Source organism: Tenrec ecaudatus, chromosome 1 (genome assembly GCF_050624435.1).
Source record: "Tenrec ecaudatus isolate mTenEca1 chromosome 1, mTenEca1.hap1, whole genome shotgun sequence".
In the NCBI taxonomy this organism is placed as follows: Eukaryota; Metazoa; Chordata; class Mammalia; order Afrosoricida; family Tenrecidae; genus Tenrec; species Tenrec ecaudatus.
The window spans coordinates 1,493,747-1,513,719 of record NC_134530.1 but is presented as its reverse complement, the minus strand read 5'-3'; the positions used below and the strand labels follow the sequence as shown (position 1 = coordinate 1,513,719).

The 19,973-nt window shown below is 42.8% G+C and overlaps 1 protein-coding gene across 2 annotated transcripts in view; it reads right to left on the bottom strand.

The window, feature by feature from the left end:
* LOC142442861 (uncharacterized) overlaps positions 1-19,479 on the bottom strand; it is a 46,827-nt gene extending 27,348 nt beyond the window's left edge. Inside the window, exons 1-5 of one of the 2 annotated variants that reach the window (XM_075544265.1) lie at positions 19,344-19,479; positions 18,390-18,483; positions 10,423-10,549; positions 9,195-9,345; positions 6,920-8,704 (exon numbers count right to left, since the gene is read on the bottom strand). In XM_075544265.1, coding sequence (XP_075400380.1) covers positions 6,920-8,704; positions 9,195-9,345; positions 10,423-10,549; positions 18,390-18,483; positions 19,344-19,348 — 2,162 coding nt within the window. In that variant the 5' untranslated portion in view covers positions 19,349-19,479. Of the gene's footprint in view, positions 1-6,484; positions 8,705-9,194; positions 9,346-10,422; positions 10,550-18,389; positions 18,484-19,343 lie in introns of those variants that run through there. The other variant, XM_075544256.1, reaches the window with a different exon arrangement.
* Between the last annotated feature and the right edge of the window lie 494 nt (positions 19,480-19,973).

The following is a 19,973-nucleotide window of genomic DNA, read 5'->3' as shown; positions in this document are numbered from 1 at the left end:
AGAAATTCAGCGACTGCTACGGGAGGACTGTCATGAAGTCAAGCGACTTGTTTTATGAAATCTCAAAACTTCCTCAATGCCATCAAGTTGATTCTGACGCACAACACCCTTTAGGACAGGACGGAACAATGGTAACTCCTCTGGGAGCAGAAAGCAGCTGGTGGCATCAATATTATAGGAATAATTAGTTTATAATAATGTTATTGGCTATGGACGTCATCGTTGTGAGAACCAACTGAAAGTGGTGCTGCCACCAGGAATGTAGAATGTAACCAAACACCTTTGTAATGGATTTTAAGAATGTTTCCTTCAGTTCCTCCTTCCTCAACCCAAGAGGAACAGGCGTTTGCTGCCATCTGAACAAATGTGACAAAACCACACTCTCTTCTGGCCTTATTGGTAATCACGAGGCATTTAAAACACACTGCCATTTAGTCGGATCTGATGCAGAGCAACAGTGTATGTGGTTTCTGGGACGGAATCTATATGAGAGCAGATAGTTTAAGTTTTCTCCCTCACAGGGACTAGTGGGTTTGAACCACCTTGCAATTAGCCGTCCAATTAATTGCCTGCCATAAAGGAAGAAAACTACCCAGAAGACATAAAAATAAAACAGTTATCATACAAGTGACCGAGGAACAAAAATAGGGCTCCATGAATAAGGGTATGTGAGTACACAGGAGACTGTGATAAATTGCTTAATGATTAAAATAAAAACACATGGGAATTGGATTAAGCCTCCGGTGAATTGCCTCTAAGTATAGACCAGCGTGGTAGTTACATAATCTGCTGTCAATTTGAGTATTAAGAGTGAAGGGGTGGGTCTAGCCAGTCAATCAGGTCCCAGCTTAATGACCTCATTTGGAGATGCTAAGGAGATAAATAGCTCACTGGAGGCTGGACACAGGCTCCCTCCCTGTGAGACATTTCTGACGAGAAGCCACATGAAGGTACCTTGTGCAGCAGGAGCCCTGGGAACTGGAGGAGCCATGTGGAGCCCCCGGTCAGCACTGAGATGCTTACAATGCCACTGGATTCACAACTTCCCACCCACTGGCCTGTGATCTTCCTGCATTCAGCGTCATTGCATGTTTTTTTTTTTTAATTCATCCATCCATCATGTGTCAAGCACATTTGTTGCCCACATTTTCTGGAAACATTTGCTTTCTACTTGAGCCCTTGGTATCAGCTCATTTCCCCCTCCCTCTTTATTTCCCCTTCCTGAACCCTTGATAATTTGTAAATTATTATTTTGTCATATCACACTGTCTGCCATCTCCCTTCACCCACTTTTCTGTTGTCTGTTCTCCAGAGAAGGGGTTGTATGTAGATCCTTGTAATCGGTCCCCCCCCCTCTACCCCACCTTCCATCCATCCTCCCAGTATCGTCACTCTCACCACTGGTCTTGAAGGGATCATCTGTCCTGGATTCCCTGTGTTTCCAGTTGCTATCTGTACCAGTGTACATCCTCTGTTCTCGCTGGATTTGTAAGGTAGAATTGGGATCATGATAGTGGTGGTGGTGGTAGGGGGTGTGGAAGGAAGCAGTAAAGAACTAGAGGAAAGTTGTATGTTTCATCGTTGCTACACTGCACCCTGACTGGTTAGTCTTATTGCATGTTTTGTGAGTTTAAAGAAGACTTTAGATTGGTATCAGGCATATGGGATAATATTGGACTATGGACTTGATCTGGACTAGACTGAGCTCTTTTCTTAATATTCAATTGCTCTTGTATATAAAGCTGTTTCCAATCTACATGAGTGTCTATGAATGTGTTTCTCTAGTCAACCCAGACACAACTAGGAATGTGCATGGTTTTGCTATCAATGGCTTTGCTGAGTGCAGTGGAAAGTGGGTTATGGCAAACATAGCAAGGTTAAGATTTAACACCGTATCATTTGATCTCCCTTTTGACCCATCATCAAATTGTAGTTTTTAATAATATCTGCTTTTTTCCGATTGAGATTTACACTATTTTGCTATTGTTGTTAGCTTTTTGTTTTTGTATGTTTTTCAGTACGTGAAATTCAGGATGGGCGAATCTATGGAGACAGTAACTGGATTGTTTTCTGCGGGGATGGCAGCAGAGGTTGGGGAAAATAGGGAGTTAGTAACAATGACTACAAGAAAGATTAAATGTTCTAAAGTTGATTGTGGTAATGATTTTATAACTTTTCTAGATATGATTGAAATATTGAATTGCAAATGTGAATTATGTCCCAATAAAGTTGTTATAAAACAAACACACACGGGAAGTCTTAGCTATACAAATCTATTTTATCAGTTGATAAAATCTAACTTACAGGGCTCAGTCAACAGAGATCAAAGGGTTTCAGGCTTTCACTTGAAAGAGAACAGCAGGAGCAGCAGTCTGGGGAACCCAAGGAGGAGTCAGAAGTATTAAGTGGAATTGGAAACACTGTGGAGACCTTTGGGAGACTGTCGGCAGCACCCAGAGAAACTGCCCTTCAGTCAATTTTGACCCCTGGTGGCCCTACAGCTCAGGGTAGAAATGGCCCTGTGGGTTTCCAAGACTGTAACTCTTTATGGGAGTGAAGAGCCTCATCTTTCTCCTGTGGAGTGGCTTGGGCCATGGGAAAGAAGTAACTCCTCCCCACTCAAACACACATACTCCAATTGACCTTCTAATGTGATCCTTTTCAGAGCAGTGGGTCATGGTAGCAAGGTGCCTCCCACTCCTGGTCGCAAGATTGTGGAGACCAATGTTAGACTACTGAGGGAAATTGAGCTTCAGGGGATGCTGCATCTTTGAGCCAAGTAGGGACCAAGTGGAAACCCTGGGGAACCTGAGAAAAGGGGCTCACTGAACTTTGGGGACACCACTGAAGTGGAAAAAGCTCCCCTCCCATGTTAGTCTGGGTTGACTAGAGGGGCAAATTCATAGATATTCGAATGTGTGTAAGGAAGAACTTTATATAAAAGAGCAATAGTATATTGAGAAAACATCTCAGCCCAGTCCAGATCAAGTCCATAATTCCGATATTAGCCCTATGTCTGACACTAGTCCATAAATTCCTCTTTACACTCACACAGCACATGCAATGATGCTGAATACAGGAAGATCACAGGCCAGTGGGCAGAAAGTCTTGTTGATCCAGTGGCAGTGGAAGCATTCCAATGCTGGGAGTTTCCATGTGCCTCTTCCAGCTCTTGAGGGGAAAGTGGGTCTGGCCTCTAGTCAACTATCTCCATATCACCTCCAAATGAGGTCATCAAGCTGTGACCCAATTTACAGGCTAGACTCCACCTCTTTGCTCAAGTTTACAGACTATTAACTCCTCTATGCTAACCCAGCCACTCAGTGGGAGAAAGATTTTCTATTCCTGTACAGATTTACATTTTCTGAGACCCATAGGGGCAGTTCTACTTTGAACTACAGAGTTGCTATAAAAGCTTTCTTTGCCACTGGGGAGTGCAGCAGAACAGCAAGGGAATGGAGCGGCAAGGTCCCCAGGGAATGCTGAAAGTGGACTTTGGGGCCAGGGCGTGGTGCCCCAACAGATTGGACTGGAAAACACTCCTAAAGGCCAACAAACGATCCTTGAACTAACTACAAGCTTTTCTTTCCTGATGTGTTTTGTTTTGTTCTTTGTCAGTGGTGTGTTGTTGCTGTTTTGTTGTCTGGTTGTATACTGTTGCTTTGTTTTCCTCTGTCTTGTTTTTGTGCATGATATTATCTCCACAGGTCTGTCTAAATAAGACAGGCTGGATGAACTATCTGGAGGAAAAACAATGGGCCCAAGAGTTCCGGGGGACTTGGGATAGGGGGAGGTCGGGGGGTGGTGGTGGTGGTAAGGAAGTGGTGTTAACAAACCCAGGGACAAGGGAACAACATGGGATCCAAATTGGTGGTGAGGGGGGAGTGGCAGGCCTGGTAGGGAATGATCAAGGGTAAGGTTACATAAAGAAGAGGTATAGCTGTAACCTAGGTGGGGACGGAGCATGATAGTGGGGCAGGAGGAAAGTCAAGGGAAATAGAGAAAAGAGCTAGGAGACAAAGGGCATTTATAGAGGTCTAGACAAAGACATGTACATTCATATATATATATATATATATATATATATATATATATATATATATATATATATATATATATGGGGAAATAGATCTATGTGTCTATAGTTATAGGTTTAGTATTAAGGTGGCAGAAGGACCTTGGGCCTCTACTCAAGCACTCCCTCAATGCATGAATACTTTCTTTTATTAAATTGGCATTCTAAGATGGTCACCCTCCTGACACAATTGCTGAAGCCAAAATGGATGAACAAGTAAATGTGGTGAAGAAAGCTGATGGTGCCCGGCTATCAAGAGATAGCGTCTCGGGTCTTAAAGGCTTGAAGATAAACAAGCGCCCATCTAGCTCAGAAGCAACAAAGCCCACATGGAAGAAGCACACCAGCCTGTGCGATCACAAGGTACCAAAGGGATCAGGGATAAGGCATCATCATAAAAAAAAAATCTTACCATAGTGAATGAAGGGGGAAGTGCAGAGTGGAGACCCAAAGCCCATTTGTCGGCCACTGGAGACCCCCTCACAGAGGGGTCTAGAGGAGGAGATGAGTCAGTGAGAGTGCGATGTAGCACCGATGAATACAGTTTTCCCCCCAGATCCTGGATGCTTCCTCCCCACCAACTACCATGATCTGAATTCTACCTTGCAAGTCTGGCTAGACCAGAGGTTGTACACTGGTGCAGATAGGAGCTGGAGGCACAGGGAATCCAGGGGTGGATGATACCTTCAGGACCAGGGGTGTGAGGGGCGATACTGGGAGAGTAGAGGGTGAGTGGTTTGGAAAGCGGGAACTGATTATAAGGATCTATATGTGACCTCCTCCCTGGGGGACGGACAACAGAGAAGGGGGTGAAGGGAGACGCCGGATAGGGAAATAAGACAAAATAATAATCTATAAATTATCAAGGGCTCATGAGGGAGCGGGAAACGGGGAGGGAGGGGGGGGGAAGAGAACCTGATGCAAAGGGCTTAAGTGGAGAGCAAATGCTTTGAAAGTGATTAGGGCAAAGAATGTACTGATGTGCTTTATACAATTGATATATATATATATGTATGGTTTGTGATGAGTTGTATGAGCCCCTAATAAAATGTTTTTTTTTTAAAAAGCTTTCTTTGCTTTTTTTGGTGTGTGTGTCTCTTTTTAAAAGAAAATTACCCTGAGCCGATGTGTATCCAGTCAGTGTTAACTACAGAACCCCATCAAGCACAGAGTCACGCATAACCAAGTTTTGTTTGCAGTAAGTCAGGGGAAGTGTAAACCAGAGTTCTGGTAGCAATACTTTGTACTGACTTTCATTTACAAACAGGGTAGTATACCCACGTTTAGTTTGTTCCTACTCACACACACATTTCCTATCGCTTTCCACTTTGAGTGCTGCATGGGTTTCTCTGAGGATTAGCACAAGGCTGGCCCTATGAGGGGAGTAAATATGTCCCAAATGTCAAATTTCTCCCAAAGGTTGTACTTGCATGCCGAAGAGAACAGCCTGGGAGTAATGGGGGTAGGTTGGGGGTTGTAAGCAGCAAAGGAAGAAAGATGAAGAAACAAGCCTAGAGACTAGAGTGTTGACAGGTGTTGACTTGGGTGAAAGGGTGGATGTAGGACAAGACGAAGAAGAGAAACAGGAGGGGGGTTGTTGATGAGTGGTCTGAGCTGCTGTTTGCAGTGTTGATGAAATATTCTTACATATTGGACGCACACTGAAGCTTTAAGGAAACTGACTGTGGTGACCTGAGTTACACCTGGAATAAGGCAGGAACTCAAGATATATCCCACCTGGACTCTGCCTCATTAACTTAACTCCAAAATGGCACCATAGTCAGAAAGGGCAAGTGTACACATCAAAGAACAGAGGAATGGGACTAGAAGGGCCACATTAAGTAATTTCTTGTACTGAAAAGTATTATCTAAGAGCAAACCTGATACTTAAATCTTTATTTCTAACTTTCATCTCTAATAAAGGAAAACAGGGTTGCCTGGAGAAAAGGCTGAGGGTAAGTAATGGGCAGGAAAAGGACAATGCGAGCCTTGAGTACTACAGGAAAACAATGTACAAATTATATCATTGGCACACATCAAAGAAAAATACCGGAGCCTACTAAAGGGAGTGCACAAAGGCCACATTCCAGGCAACTTAATAAAAATATGGATTAAAAACAATTTAATAAACAAAGGGGAGAAGGAAAAGTACGTCTTGTACAATATAACTAATAAACATAGGAAATAACTGGAATAAAAAAAACCTAGTAAAAAGTACTGTAACAATAATCATGGGCAATATTTATTAACGGTGACAAAGTAGTAGGCCAGATTTCAATAAAAACCAATAATTTGTACAGCCTCAGAGCTGTGTCCTATGATTAACTAATTATAAAGGGAAAAATGGTTAAATTTACAATATATGAGAATGGAAAATAATATAAAAATTATAAAAGCAAAACACTCATATTAAAATCAAGAAGAATGTATTTTATTGAATGTAAAATACCATGAGTAAAACATTGCACAGTATGAAACATTGGCCAAAGCTACTCACTACAGTTTTATTTGTAATAGTCAAAAAAGTTAAGACAGGTATGATTTACCTTGCATTGATAAAGTAACAAACATTGATGTGGACTGCCTGGTACTTAGTTCTCTTGAAACTATCATTTTTTCTGAAAGCACAAAGCATCTCTAATAACTTTCTGTTTTTGTGTGTGTGCCTTAGCACGGTTTTCTTACTCATGGAAAAATTTTATTTCTCAGACTTTCATGTACTTGTTTAAAACTATGCTAGGAAAGATAAAACATCCTACTTCTGAAATAGTATAGTTCCTCCCCTGTGAGATCTTATATGTCGTGAGGTATTCCCATTCATTATATTCATAAAACTTGTCTCACATATGAATTCTACTATGTAAATCAAGGTACGAGGTACTCCTAAACGTTTTGCCACACTCGTTACATATATAGGGTGTTTCTTCTTCATTGTGAGTCCCTATATGGGTAGTGAAGGTTGAGAGTTGCCGGAAGACTTTCCCACACTCCTTACATTCATAGGGGGTCTCTCCTTTATGTGTCCTTATATGAGTAGTGAGGGTTGAGAGCTGTCTGAAGGTTTTCCCACATTCCTTACATTCATAAGGCCTCTCTCCACTGTGAATTCTTAAATGTGTGGTGAGGGCTGAAGAAGTTATAAAGGCTTTCCCACATTCATTACATTCGTATGGCCTCTCTCCACTGTGAGTCCTTAAATGTGTGGTGAGGGCTGAAGAACAAACAAAGGCTTTCCCACATTCCTGACACCTATAGGGCCTCTCTCCACTGTGCGTTCTGATATGTTTCGTGAGGGAGGGGGCATAACGAAAGGCTTTGCCACACTCATTACACTCGTAGGGCCGCTCTCCATTATGAGTCCTTAAATGTATCGCTAGGGCTGAAGACCAATGAAAGGTTTTCCCACACTCATTACATTCATAGGGCCGCTCTTCACTGTGAGTTCTTACGTGCTTAGCAAGTGATGGAGCATGATTAAAGGCCTTCCCACATTCTTTACATACATAAGGCCTCTCTCCATTGTGAATCCTGATATGTAAAGCGAGGGTTGAGGACTGCCTGAAGACTTTCCTACATTCTGTACATTCATAAGGCTTCACTCCATTGTGGGTCCTTGTGTGTCTAGCGAGGGTTGAGGGCTGACTAAAAGCTTTCCCACATTCCTTACATTCATATGGTCTCTCTCCACTGTGAATCCTAAAATGTGTGGTGAGGGATGAAGAACAACTGAAGGCTTTCCCACATTCGTTGCATTCATACGGCCTCTCTCCACTGTGGCTTCGTATATGTGTGGTGAGGGTTGATGAACAACTAAAGGCTTTCCCACACTGATTACATTCATAAGGCCGCTCGCCAGTGTGAATTCTTATATGTGTACTGAGGGCAGAGAGCTGCTTAAAGGCTTTTCCACATTCCTTACATTCATAAGGTCTCTCTTCACTATGAGCTCTTATATGTTTAATGACAGCTGAGGAATCACTAAAGGTTTCCCTACAAGTCTTATAATCTTGAGGTCTGTCTCTAATGTGAGTTCTTATATGTTCAGTGAGGGACGAGGCCACACTAAAGGCTTTCCCACACTCTTTACATTCATAAGGCTTATCATTGTGAAATGTTCTATGTAAAATGAAGGATGAAGGGCAGCTATAGGTTTCACAGCATTCTTTACGTTCATAATGGTACCTCACATGTGCCCAAAAGGAGGAGAAACTACAAAAACGTTTCCCACACTCATTGCATTTATAGGGTTTCTCCCCAGCCACCGTTGCCACAGAATCCTTCAATGTTGAGATACAAAGGAACTCCTCCCCAAATCCCTTAAATTTATGGGACTTTTCTCTATTAAAAGTTCTCATAGGAATGTTTAGGTGGGAAGGACAACTGCAGGCTTCTCCACATTCCTTACACTGACAGGTACTGAATCCAGTCTGAGATGTCACATGATGTTCTTGGAAGGGGCCATCCAAAGCTTTCTCATACCCAAAGCATTGAACAGGATGTACTTCTGAAGGATTTCTTTGTAGTACAGCATGGTCTGGAATCAAGCTGAAGGTTGTCCCACACGGATTGCCCTCATTGCATTCATAGTCATTTGCTGCTATAGGAATTCCATTGAAAACTGGCAACACGCTGTTGGAAATAAATCCATTCACATTTCACCATAAGCACATATGTATCACATGGTTTTTGCTAACTGCTTATTTCATTGATTTATACATATAGCATAAAATGCTGTTAGTGGTTTTCTAAAATATGTGTCTTTCTGATGACAATTATGTCTAATGGAAATTTGTTTCAAATACTTGCTATCTGACACATCTGTGAACATGCTCCTAAGATGCACTTTCCCAGCTACATGTATTGGTATCACTGGTCAGCATTTAGTGGCTGTTACTCAGAAATCCTCCCCACCTGGTGTTTTGGCATCTTCATGATTGTTGCAGCCATGAGGTAAGTGATTCCAACTGAGGGCCTTCTTTTCCCCCTGACCCTTTGTCAAGTTTTCTCTCTACAAATAGATCTATATATGTAACACACGCACACACACACACACACAGAGTGTTGTGACACTAGGAATTTCTCATGAGGCACTGTGTCCTCTGGCATGAGCGACACTCACCTCAAACAGCTCATCTGGTTTTCAAGCAGCTTTTCATTGTCACGTGCTTCAGAGACTTCTTCTAACATGAAAGACCAGGTGCTATTTTTCATGAACTGCACCATCATATGTTCTAAGGATAAATTTTCTCCATCATTAAGATTTTCAGAGACTGACCCAATAATTCAAGTTGAAGTTCACAATATGAAACAAAAATGGAAAAGAATTATAAGGGGAAAAGGCTGCTGTGAAAAAAAAACATAACTTGTTTTGAAAATGGTGGTGGCAGCAACTGTACAATTATGATTAATCTAGTAGAATTATAAATTGTTATAATATCTGTAAGAGCTCAAGATAAAGTGATTTAAAAAATAATCGAATAAAAGAAATAAAAAGACATACATCACATCTTTCAAGTTCAGCATATTGGTAATGGTTTAAAATCAGCTGAGTGTGAAAGAAGCTCCACAGACTGAGCGGGATAGTGTCATACACAGGTGCACTTAGGAACGCTAAGTGTATGGCACTGGCTACATTACTGGTGTCACATTAAAAAGGGGGAAAGGTCTCCACCACATGTGACAGGATTGCTAAAATAGGAAAGCACGCACAGCTCCCCGTGAAATTGTATCCTCAATCACTTGCTGAGTGATTACAATGTAGTCCTCTGAATCCTGGGCTGCTCCTTTACAAAAAGTTCTAGCTTTCCTGGAACATGCCAACACAACAACCCTGGAGTCTCAGCCCCACCGCACTTGCGATTCTAGAAAACACACCACTGCAAGTGGCACGGTGCTCATGCAGAAATGCACGTCGCGAGAGAAGGCAGTGTAGCGCAACATTACCCTGACACCGAGTCAATACTCTGACTTCCAGGGTGACTGAAAGGGACAGGTATGAGTGTCCCTGCAGGAAAATATTCATGTCTAACTTGGAAAAAACACAGCAAAACTCTAAGTCCCCACACCACAAATCTATCCCTGAAAGGGACTCCTGAAGACAAATTATACACTTAGTAACAGTCTCAGGGTTTTTAATAACAGAAATGTAGACCCACTTTTACTACATATATATATATACACACACACTTATGTATATAGGGCAATAATACTATTTGAACCTTACAGAGCAAGAAGCCATCTGTTTTACTCAATAATTTATCTTCATTTCTAAAACCAGATAAGCAAAGTTGAGGAGAATACTTTTGTTCACTACAGGAATAACAATAATTAAAAGGTGCAATTCTTACCGACTGAGGCAAAATTTCTGAACGTGTCCATCATCACATCTCTGTAGAGTTTCCTCTGAGAAAGATCCAGCAAAGCCCACTCTTCCTGGCTAAACACCACAGCCACGTCTTCAACAACTACGGATTCCTAAAATATCCCACACATGCTGGATCAGCAAGGCGCCATGCATCCAAGAATGAAGCCAAGATCTACCTGACAACAGAAACTATATTCCTCATTCCTCTCCTGAATCTGGCCTGCATGTTCGACAGTTTCTGCGGTACTGCTGAAACGGTGAATTGTCTTCAGCAAAATTATACTTGAAGGGAACATTAATGATGTTGTTCAACAATTTCTGTATTCTGATGGGCTGCCTTTCTTTAGAATGGGCACAAATGTAAATTCCTTCCAGAAGGTTGGCCAGGTAGCTGTTTTCCAAATATCTTGGCAAAGACCAGAGGCTGGCAAACTATGACTGACAAGCCATATGGAGCTCCTATGGAATCTACATGTGGCGCTAAAGTAAAGTTGAAAGTGAAAATAAAACTACTATTCAGATAATGATTTCATTTATTGGTAAAATATATGTATGGCTCTTGAATAATTTTTAAATAGTTATGAGGGGCAGGATTGGCTCTTCTGTCTCAAAAGTTTGCCGACTCCTGGTATAGACTAGTAAGTGCTGCGTTTGTTTGTGGAAACACTATCAATCCTTGGAGCTTTGTTTCCCTCAGTGTTTACAGTGCAGGTTGGATGGAATACTTTCAATACCAAGAGCTCCTGATCACATGCTACTTTTGAAAAGGCTGATTCTGCCAATTCTGCTCAGCAGTAACTGTATTCTTTCCGTTTTTTGATGCTATATCATTCAATATTTTGCACACAGAATCTTTCTACAGTACAAATTAAAAATGGCCTTTCCCTTCACTTTCCCCAGCTTGAGACATGTTGTGTTGTACACTTTCGCTTTCTAATTGTGGTATTTGTACATTTCATTGTAATAATTACTTAATCTTTTTGAGTTGCCCTTTGAAACTTCCTGTTCAACTCTTTTATTTCATCATCTCTTCCATTTGTTTTAGCTATGCTAAGTTCAAGTGCAAGTTTGAGTCTTTTCAGATATTTCCTTTGATTTTTTTCTTTTATTCCTGTCTTTTTAATGATCTTTTACCTTCTTCATGTAATATGTTCTTGGTGTCATCCCACAGATCATCAGGTCTTCTGTCATTAGTGTTTGAAGCATCAAATCGGCTCTTGGAGATTCAGAATTCAAGTGAGATATACTCGAGGTTGTACTTTGGCTTTTGTGGACTTGTTTTGATTTTCATGAGTTTCAACAACTTATAGATGGGCAATTGATAGCATGTCCCCAAGACTGCTGCTCCTGGGCTTGTTCTGGCTGACGACATTGAGTTAGTTTCTCCATCATCTCTTTCCACAGAAGTAATCAGTTTGATTATGGTGTATTACGTCTTGTAAGGTATGTGTATAGGAGCCGCTCATGTTGGCTTAAAAATGTATTTGTAACAAAGAAGTCACTGTTCTTGCCCAATTTGATCATGTAATCTCTACTTTCATTTCTACCACCAAGGACATAGTTACAAGTGAGTGATCCTTCTTTGTTTCCAAACTCTTGCATTACAATTACCAATGCATCTGATTGCAGTGTTTGATCAAGTTCACACTGAAGAAGTTGGGAAACTTCTGCTCTTAGTCTGGAGGCTCTACTGAAATGTGCAAACAATGGATGACCCTCCTGGTACTTGACACGCCCATGGTTTAGGCTCCAGCATCACAGCAAAAGGAAAGGCACCACAACATGACAAGCTGACAGGTGAGTGGTGAACACTGCTTCTGGCACACTTTAAAACGCAGAAGAGAAGTAATTCTCATATAATAATTATACAGTGTCCTCGGAGAGCCCTTTCATTTTACTTTTCTTCATTTAGCAAGGCTTTTAAATTTATACTATTAATAATCAGATCTTAGAAATGCACGTTTATATTTAGTAGAATAGGGTTGTAAAATTTAACTGATGGCCACAATCTAAATTTTCATTCGTGGCAGCACAGTTGAAAAACAGAACCCCAAAGTTAATGTCAACTCTGTAGCATTCTGGAATTTTATACAAGAATTTATTTTAAGCACTGCATGTGCGATAAAAAGACCACCCAAAAAACTTGTCCATTAAAAAGCATATAATACCTTATGTAACTAAAGAAGAGAAATAAAACATTTTCCAGAAGAAATATAAAAATATTTATTCATTATCTGTTAGGGCATGACTCAAAATTTGACAAAACAGCTTCAAACATCTATTAGTAATTGGCACTTGTAAAAGAATTACTTGATTTGCCATAAACATAGACAAGGTGCTTCTGAATGTAATCAAGTTGTTTATTTAACGAAGCTGAAGGAAGAAAATTGAGCTAGAAGAACAGTCATTCTTAAAATATACTTTCAACTTAATATTGAGTTTCAAACTTTGGATGTAAACATATAGGAAAAATAGAATTTCAGTAAAACTCTGTAGAGTTAATTTGGACGTATGGTGACCCTAAGGAGGACAGAGTAGAACTGTCTTTCAAGTGGCCAAGGCTGTAACACATTGAAGGAGTGGGAAACCTCCTCTTTCTTCTGTGGAGCAGCTGGTGACTTTGAACTGCTAGCCTTGTTTCAGCAGCTCAAGCTTAATTCACCATGCCACTTAATTTCAGCAAACTATGTTGTATAAGGGGGTACCCCGCAAAAAACGAAGTATTTTTTTCAAAGCTATGTATTTAAATTTTTTTAGAAAACAACCCTATCACCCTCAAGGTAGTTTACATTACACTTAATACATTTGTCAAATCTGTGATTCCATTCTGGAACACAGTTTTCAAGCTCATGTGTTTGGATGGCTGACAGCACCATCCTGGTTTGTTTCTTCACTTCTACATCCTCAAATCACTCTCCTTTCATGTGCCTCTTCAGTTGTGGAAACAAAAAGAAGTCACACAGAGTGAGGTCAGGTGAGTAAGGTGTATGGGGCAAGAGAGTCATGGTTTTATTTATTTATTTATTTAGCCCCAAATTGGCACACTGAGATGGCTGCACAAGCAGGTACATTGTCTTGGTGGCAAAAACAGTGCCCCTGTCTGCCACAAATTGGGCTTTTGTTGTATACTATTATGCATCTTTTCAGAACCTGTAAACAGAAAGCTTGATTAACAGTCTGAACTGGTGGAATGAACTCCAAATGCACTATACCCCTCACATCAAAAAAACAAAAACAAAAAAAGACACAAATGACACAACAATCTTGATCTTTGAGTTCACTTGACAAGCTTTTTTTGGGCGAGATGACGACGGCATCTTCCATGGGCTTGACTGATGTTTGCTTTTCGGGTCGTAAGAATAGCACCATGTCTCATCACCAGTAATGACCTTGGGAAAAAAGTCTGGTCGCTTTGGAGCTGTTCTTTCAAAGCTCGACATTTCCACTCGATGCTCTTTTTCCTGGTCAGTCAGAACCTGAGGCACACATTTCGCAGCAACCCTTCTCATTTCCAAATCATCTCTTAAAATTTGCTGAACTGAGCTCCAAGACAGTCCAGGTAACTTCCCCATCTCTTCAATGGTCCGTTGTCGGTCTTCAAGCACAAGTGCAGGAATTTTGTCAACACTGTCGTCTTTTTGGGAAGTTGACGGACGTCCAGAATGAGGTTTGTCATCAACTGACATTGCACCTTTTTTGAAATGAGAAAACCACTTGTGCACTTGAGTTTTTCCTATAGTGCTGTCCTTGTAAGCTGTGTTGAATATCACAACAGTGATCTGTGGCGTTTTTTCCCGAGCAGGAAACAAAATTTCACACCTGTACGCTGTTCTCTTAAATTGGCCATCACAAAAATTGAGGTTCAATCGAAATTGCTTTTATCAAAAAATGCACTGTGACCAGAGAGAACTTCCCTGAGCGAGTTGCTGGATGCTTACTATGAAAGCTCCGCCCAGCAGAGCTCTGTTCTGTTTTCGGGGGGAGGGGGGCCCTATTCTCCTCTGCTCGTCAGTTTGTTGTCCTGTGGTGGCTTGTGTGTTGCTGCGATGCTGGCAGCTCTGTCACTGGTGTTTCAAATACCAGCAGGGTCGCCCACAGGGAGCAGAACAGAGCTTCCAGACTATGAGGAAGGAACAGGCTGTCCACTTCAGAAGAAAGAGCCACCGCCAGCCTCAGGGACAGCAGAGTAATGCTGTGAAAACCGTGCTAAAAGATGAGCTTCTCAGGTCGGAAGGCGCTGCCTTGTCAAGGTCGAGTCTACTACAACGCCTTGGAGCAAAGCCTGCGTGAGTCAGGCTTTTGGGACCTTCACTTCCTGTTGGAGCAGGAACAACTATGAGAACAGCTGCAGACGTTTATCAATAATCAGAACTTGGAATGTAGGAAGAAGCTAAAAATGTTAAAATCATCAGAAATTAAATGCACAAAGATCAATATTATAGGCATTAATGAGTTGAATGGACTTATTGAATCAAAACATCTTATGGTTTAATACGCAAACTATGAGAAATTCTAGAACAGCTTCTCATTCATTGTCAAAAACGACATCTCAAAATACATGATGCTGTCTGTGATAGGATATCTATTTGTGTACAAGGAAAATCAAATTTATGCACCAACCACTAAATCTAATGATGCAGAAATTGAAAATTTTAACCATTTTCTTCAGTCAGAAAATTATCAAGCATGCAATCAAGATGCATTGATAATTATTGGAGACTGGAGTGCAAAAGTTGAGAAACAAAGGAGGAACAATAATTGAAAAAGATGGCCTTGCTGACAGAAACAAAGCTGGAAATCACATGACAGAACGTTGCAAGACCAACACTGCCTCCACAGCAAACACTTTTCTCCAACAAGATAAAAGGCAAGCATGCACACGGACTTTTCAGACAGAATGCACAGAACCCAAATGGACCACATTTGTGGGCAGGGGTCATGGAGACGCTCTATAGCAGCAGCTAAAACAAGGCCAGGGCCCATCTGTGGAGCAGACCATGAATTGCTGATATGCAGGTTCAGGTTGAGAGGAAGAAAATGAAAATAAGTCGAAGAGAGTCGGAGCACCTCCTTGTGTCTATCTCACCTGAATTTCCAGAAGCCTCCAGAAGAGATCTGATGTTCTGAACACTAACGTGCGAGACCCGAGGCGCTGCAGGAGGGCCTCAAGAACAGCACACGTGCACAATGGGTCATTAAAAGACGGAAAGACCAAAGTGGTATTCTGAAGACTGCTCTTAATTATAGAGTAACTAAAGCAATTTTAAGAAATGACAAAGTCAAATAGCGGAAGAGAAAATGTCTAAGGGCAGCTGAATGAGCCAAAGTAAAAATATAATAATAAAATGTGCAAAGATCTCTAGTTAGAAAGCCAAAAAGGAAGAACACATTCAGTGTATCTTAAACCGAGAATACTCGAGAAAAATTGCAATATTGAAAAAGTCTATTGGCAAAATATTGGACAATGTAGGAAGCATTAAAAAAATGAGGGAATGTGTATACCATATTGAATGAAGGGGGAAGTGCAGAGTGGAGACCCGAGGCCCAAGTGTTGACCACTGGAGATCCCCTCATAGAGGGGTTTAGAAGAAGAGATGGGTCAGTCAGGGTGCGATCTAGTACCAATGAAGAACACAGCTTCCCCCCAGATCCTGGATGCTTCCTCCCCCCAACTACTATGATCCAAATTCTACCTTGCAAGACTGGATAGGGCAGAGGTTGAACACTGGTGCATAAGGGGGCTGGAGGCACAGGGAATCCAGGGTGGATGATACCTTTAGGACCAGGGGTGCAAGGGGCGATGCTGGGAGAGTGGAGGGTGAGTGGGTTGGAAAGGGGGAACTGATTACAAGGATCCACATGTGACCTCCTCCCTGGGAGATGGACGGCAGAGAAGGGGGGAAGGGAGACTCCGGATAGGGCAAGATATGACAAAATAACAATGTATAAATTATCAAGGGCTCATGAGGGAGGGGAGAGCGGGGAAGGAGGGGGAAAAAAAGAGGACCTGATGCAAAGGGCTTAAGTGGAGAGCAAATACTTTGAAAATGATGAGGGCAAAGAATGTACAGATGTGCATTATACAATTGATGTATGTATATGTATGGATTGTGATAAGAGTTGTATGAGCCCCTAATAAAATGTTTTTAAAAAATGAGGGAAATAATACAGTGTCCCCAAAAGAACTAGTTCGACATTCCAACATTTAGGAGGTAGCATATGAGCAGGAACCAATGGTATTCAAGGAAGAAGTCCTGGCTACTTTGAAACATTAGCCAAAACAAGCCTCTAGAAATTGATGGGGCTGCTGAAGCAACGGAAGCACTCATGCGTCTATGATAGGAAATTTGGAAGACAGCTACATCTCTTTATCCCGTACAAAGAGAGGTGACCTAACAGAATAAGTAAATTACAGAACCATATCATTAATGTCACATGCAAGTAAATGTTTGCTTTAGCTCAGCCAACAACAGTAGCAGCAGTACACTGACCAAGGGCTGCCCGAGGCTCACAAAGATAAGAAACAAGGGACATCATTATTGACGTCAGATGCATCTTGGGTGAAAGCAGAGGACACCAGAAAGATGTCTGTTTGTGTTTTATTGACTCTGCAAAGGCATGCAACTGTGAATTATAACACACCATGGATAGCCTTGAGAAGAATGGGAATTTCAGAACACTTAATTGAAGAATGCAATATCAAGATGGGAGGAAAGCTTATTAGCAACCTGCAACATGCAGATGACTAAACTTTGCTGACCGTGAGGGCTTGAAGTGCATGCTGACGAAGATCAGGATTGCGGTCTTCAGCACAGATTACTCAGTGCAAAGAAGACCAAATCCTGACCACTGCTCCAACAGGAGGCATCACCATAACTGCAGAAAGAAACTGAAGTTGCCAAGGGAAGTGTCAATTTGGGTCAGGTACACCTTGGTCCTCAAAGCAACGCCCTTGTTTGGCAACACCTAAAAAGTTGGACACTGAATCAGGAAGCATCAGTGCATTTAAAGTGTGGTGCTGGTACAGAATATCGAAAGGACCACGGGCCGCTAAACGACAAACTGCTCTGTCTGGGAAGAAGTAAGACCAAAGTGCTCCCTAGAGACTAGGATGGCAAGCCTTCATCTTACACCCTTTGGACATGTTGTCAGGAGTGCCCAGTCCCTGGAGAAGGGCGCACATTTGGTAAAACCGAGGGGCCGTCAAGAGAGGAAGACCTTAGACAAGAGGGACGGACACAGTGGCTGCATCGATGAGCTCAGACAGAACAACTGTGAGGACGGCGCAGGTGTTTGCTTCTGTTAAGCAGAGGGTTGCTGTGCACCGCACAACATATTGCACATTTGAGTATTCTATATGCCAAGTGAGAGATGAAGTGTTCTTGGTAGAAAATACCAGGTACAACATGAAAAATCATTGAAATGTTTGCCATTTTAGACCTGTTATCACCCCATCTAATACACTTGTAGCATCCTCGAAAGCATATGTTTGACCACTTTCTGAAGAGAGTAACCAGGCAAACAAGACTCTAAACACCATGGAATTTCAGTCAGGAGACTGTTTCTAACACGGCTACACTATTTCACAGTAAGGGACCCAGCCGAGCTTCTCTCGCAGCAGAGAACACCTTTACATGAATTCTAAGTCGCGGCCGTGGAGAACAAAGCAAGCTGCGGGGATGAAATGCCAAGTGTAAGCATTAAGTCAGAGGGCAAACCCTGGTTTGGGGATTCATGATATCCTCACCACAGAAAGCCTGGCAGCAAAGTAACTCCCCTGGGGGAGGGGCATGGGTCTCACAATCAAACTGTGAAACATGCAGCAGGGTCTTAGCAGGGCTCACCGCCTTGGTCTGCGGTCCTGCAGCACACAACCGGTGGCCCTGCAACTCACTTCACATCCCACCCACTTACGGTTACAATAACCCAGCTCTCCTCTGCGGAACTCACCATTTCCTCACACCAGCTTCCGGGGGTCTCAGGAATGCTGTCTCTACGTCCAAGAAGCAGCTTCAGGAAGAAGGATGGGGGTGGAAGCAGAGTTCTGGAAGTTTGGAAACAAATGAACAGTCCACACGTCAGTCAAAGCCGTGGAAATCCTTCTTTGTGACTCATGGACATGGGAGACAGCACCCAGTGGCCTGGACTGGACTACGTCTCCTGCACCGACCTGGAAGGGGAGGAGGATGGGAGGAGACAGTGCTGAGGAAGCAGCTTCCTCCCAGACCCAGGGCAACACCCACCCCAAGGGCATCTCAACCTGAGGTAGAAGAGGCTCCAGCCTCCCAGCTCACACCTGCACGCTGGGCAGCTCCACACCCTCTTTCTCTGACGTCATCATCACGGATGGAGACGCTCCCACAGCATGGGAGGTGACCATGCCTGCACCTACTGGAAACTTGAATCCCATTTCTTTTTGGGGTCGGACGACCCTTTCACAGGGGTCGCCCATTTTTTAACAGTAGCAAAATTAGTTATGAAGTAGCAATGAAAACAATGTGGCGGCCGGGGCACCACACGAGGCGCTGCATGAAAGGAAAGGGTGGCGGCTCTGGGAAGGCTGAGGACGGCTGCCCGAGGGAGAAACGGCGCAATTTGAAGTTGACGGTCAACTTCTTCCCACTGCTTGTGCAAGGAACACTTCTTTCCCTCGGGTTTCTCTTCCACCTTCTCTCCCCTTTATTCTCCAATCAGGACAAGTTTCTCTGAGGATGCCTTTAGATGGTCCCTATTTCTCTTCACCCAGTCTGTCCTCCAGGCTGACCCCTATTCTTCAATCTCTCCATATCTGTGGAAATTCATATTCATCTTCCACTGTCTTGACACAAATGTCTCTCTTTCAGCACAAGCCCTCTTTTTATTTACTATGTGACAGCACCCCTGACATTTCACTGGTGCACTTACTTCATCGTGAGTGAGGAGTGTGTTCATTAAGAACCCCGGAATTCATGAATGACCGTCAGCATTGTAACAAGATCCCTGGGACGCCCACGTCGATACTGCAGTGTGAGAGACATTCCCTGCTCTGTAACCTGTCACGGGAGGGATGAGCACTCTGTCAACAGACACCCGTTCAACCCCCGACAGCCACACGGTGTCCCTCACCATCTTCATGATCCCCAACCAATCTCCACTCTCAGCCTGCCTTCACTGGCTCATAACAAGCTCCTGCCTCAAGTCCTCCTGCCATGGGTGCTGTTTCCTAAATCTCCTCACAGCCCAGAAACTGCTCAATGCCCATCACTGGCCGTCCACCGGACTTCAAAAAGCCCAGGGCAGGCAGCATGGTTCTCCCAGACCTGCTGCCATTGCCTCCTCCAGCCTGCCTCAGACAAAGTTCTCACCCACACTTGGTGTTCACGCCCAAGGTTTCACGAGCTCATCACTCCACCCTGAAGGTGTCGCCGACTTTGTCAACGCGCACGGAAGCAGCAGGACTCAGAGATCAAGATGGCCACGCAGGCAGATCAGGTGGACAGACCTCTTCAGCGTATTGAAAAGCCAGGCTGTTACTCTGAGGGCTCAGGTGTGCCC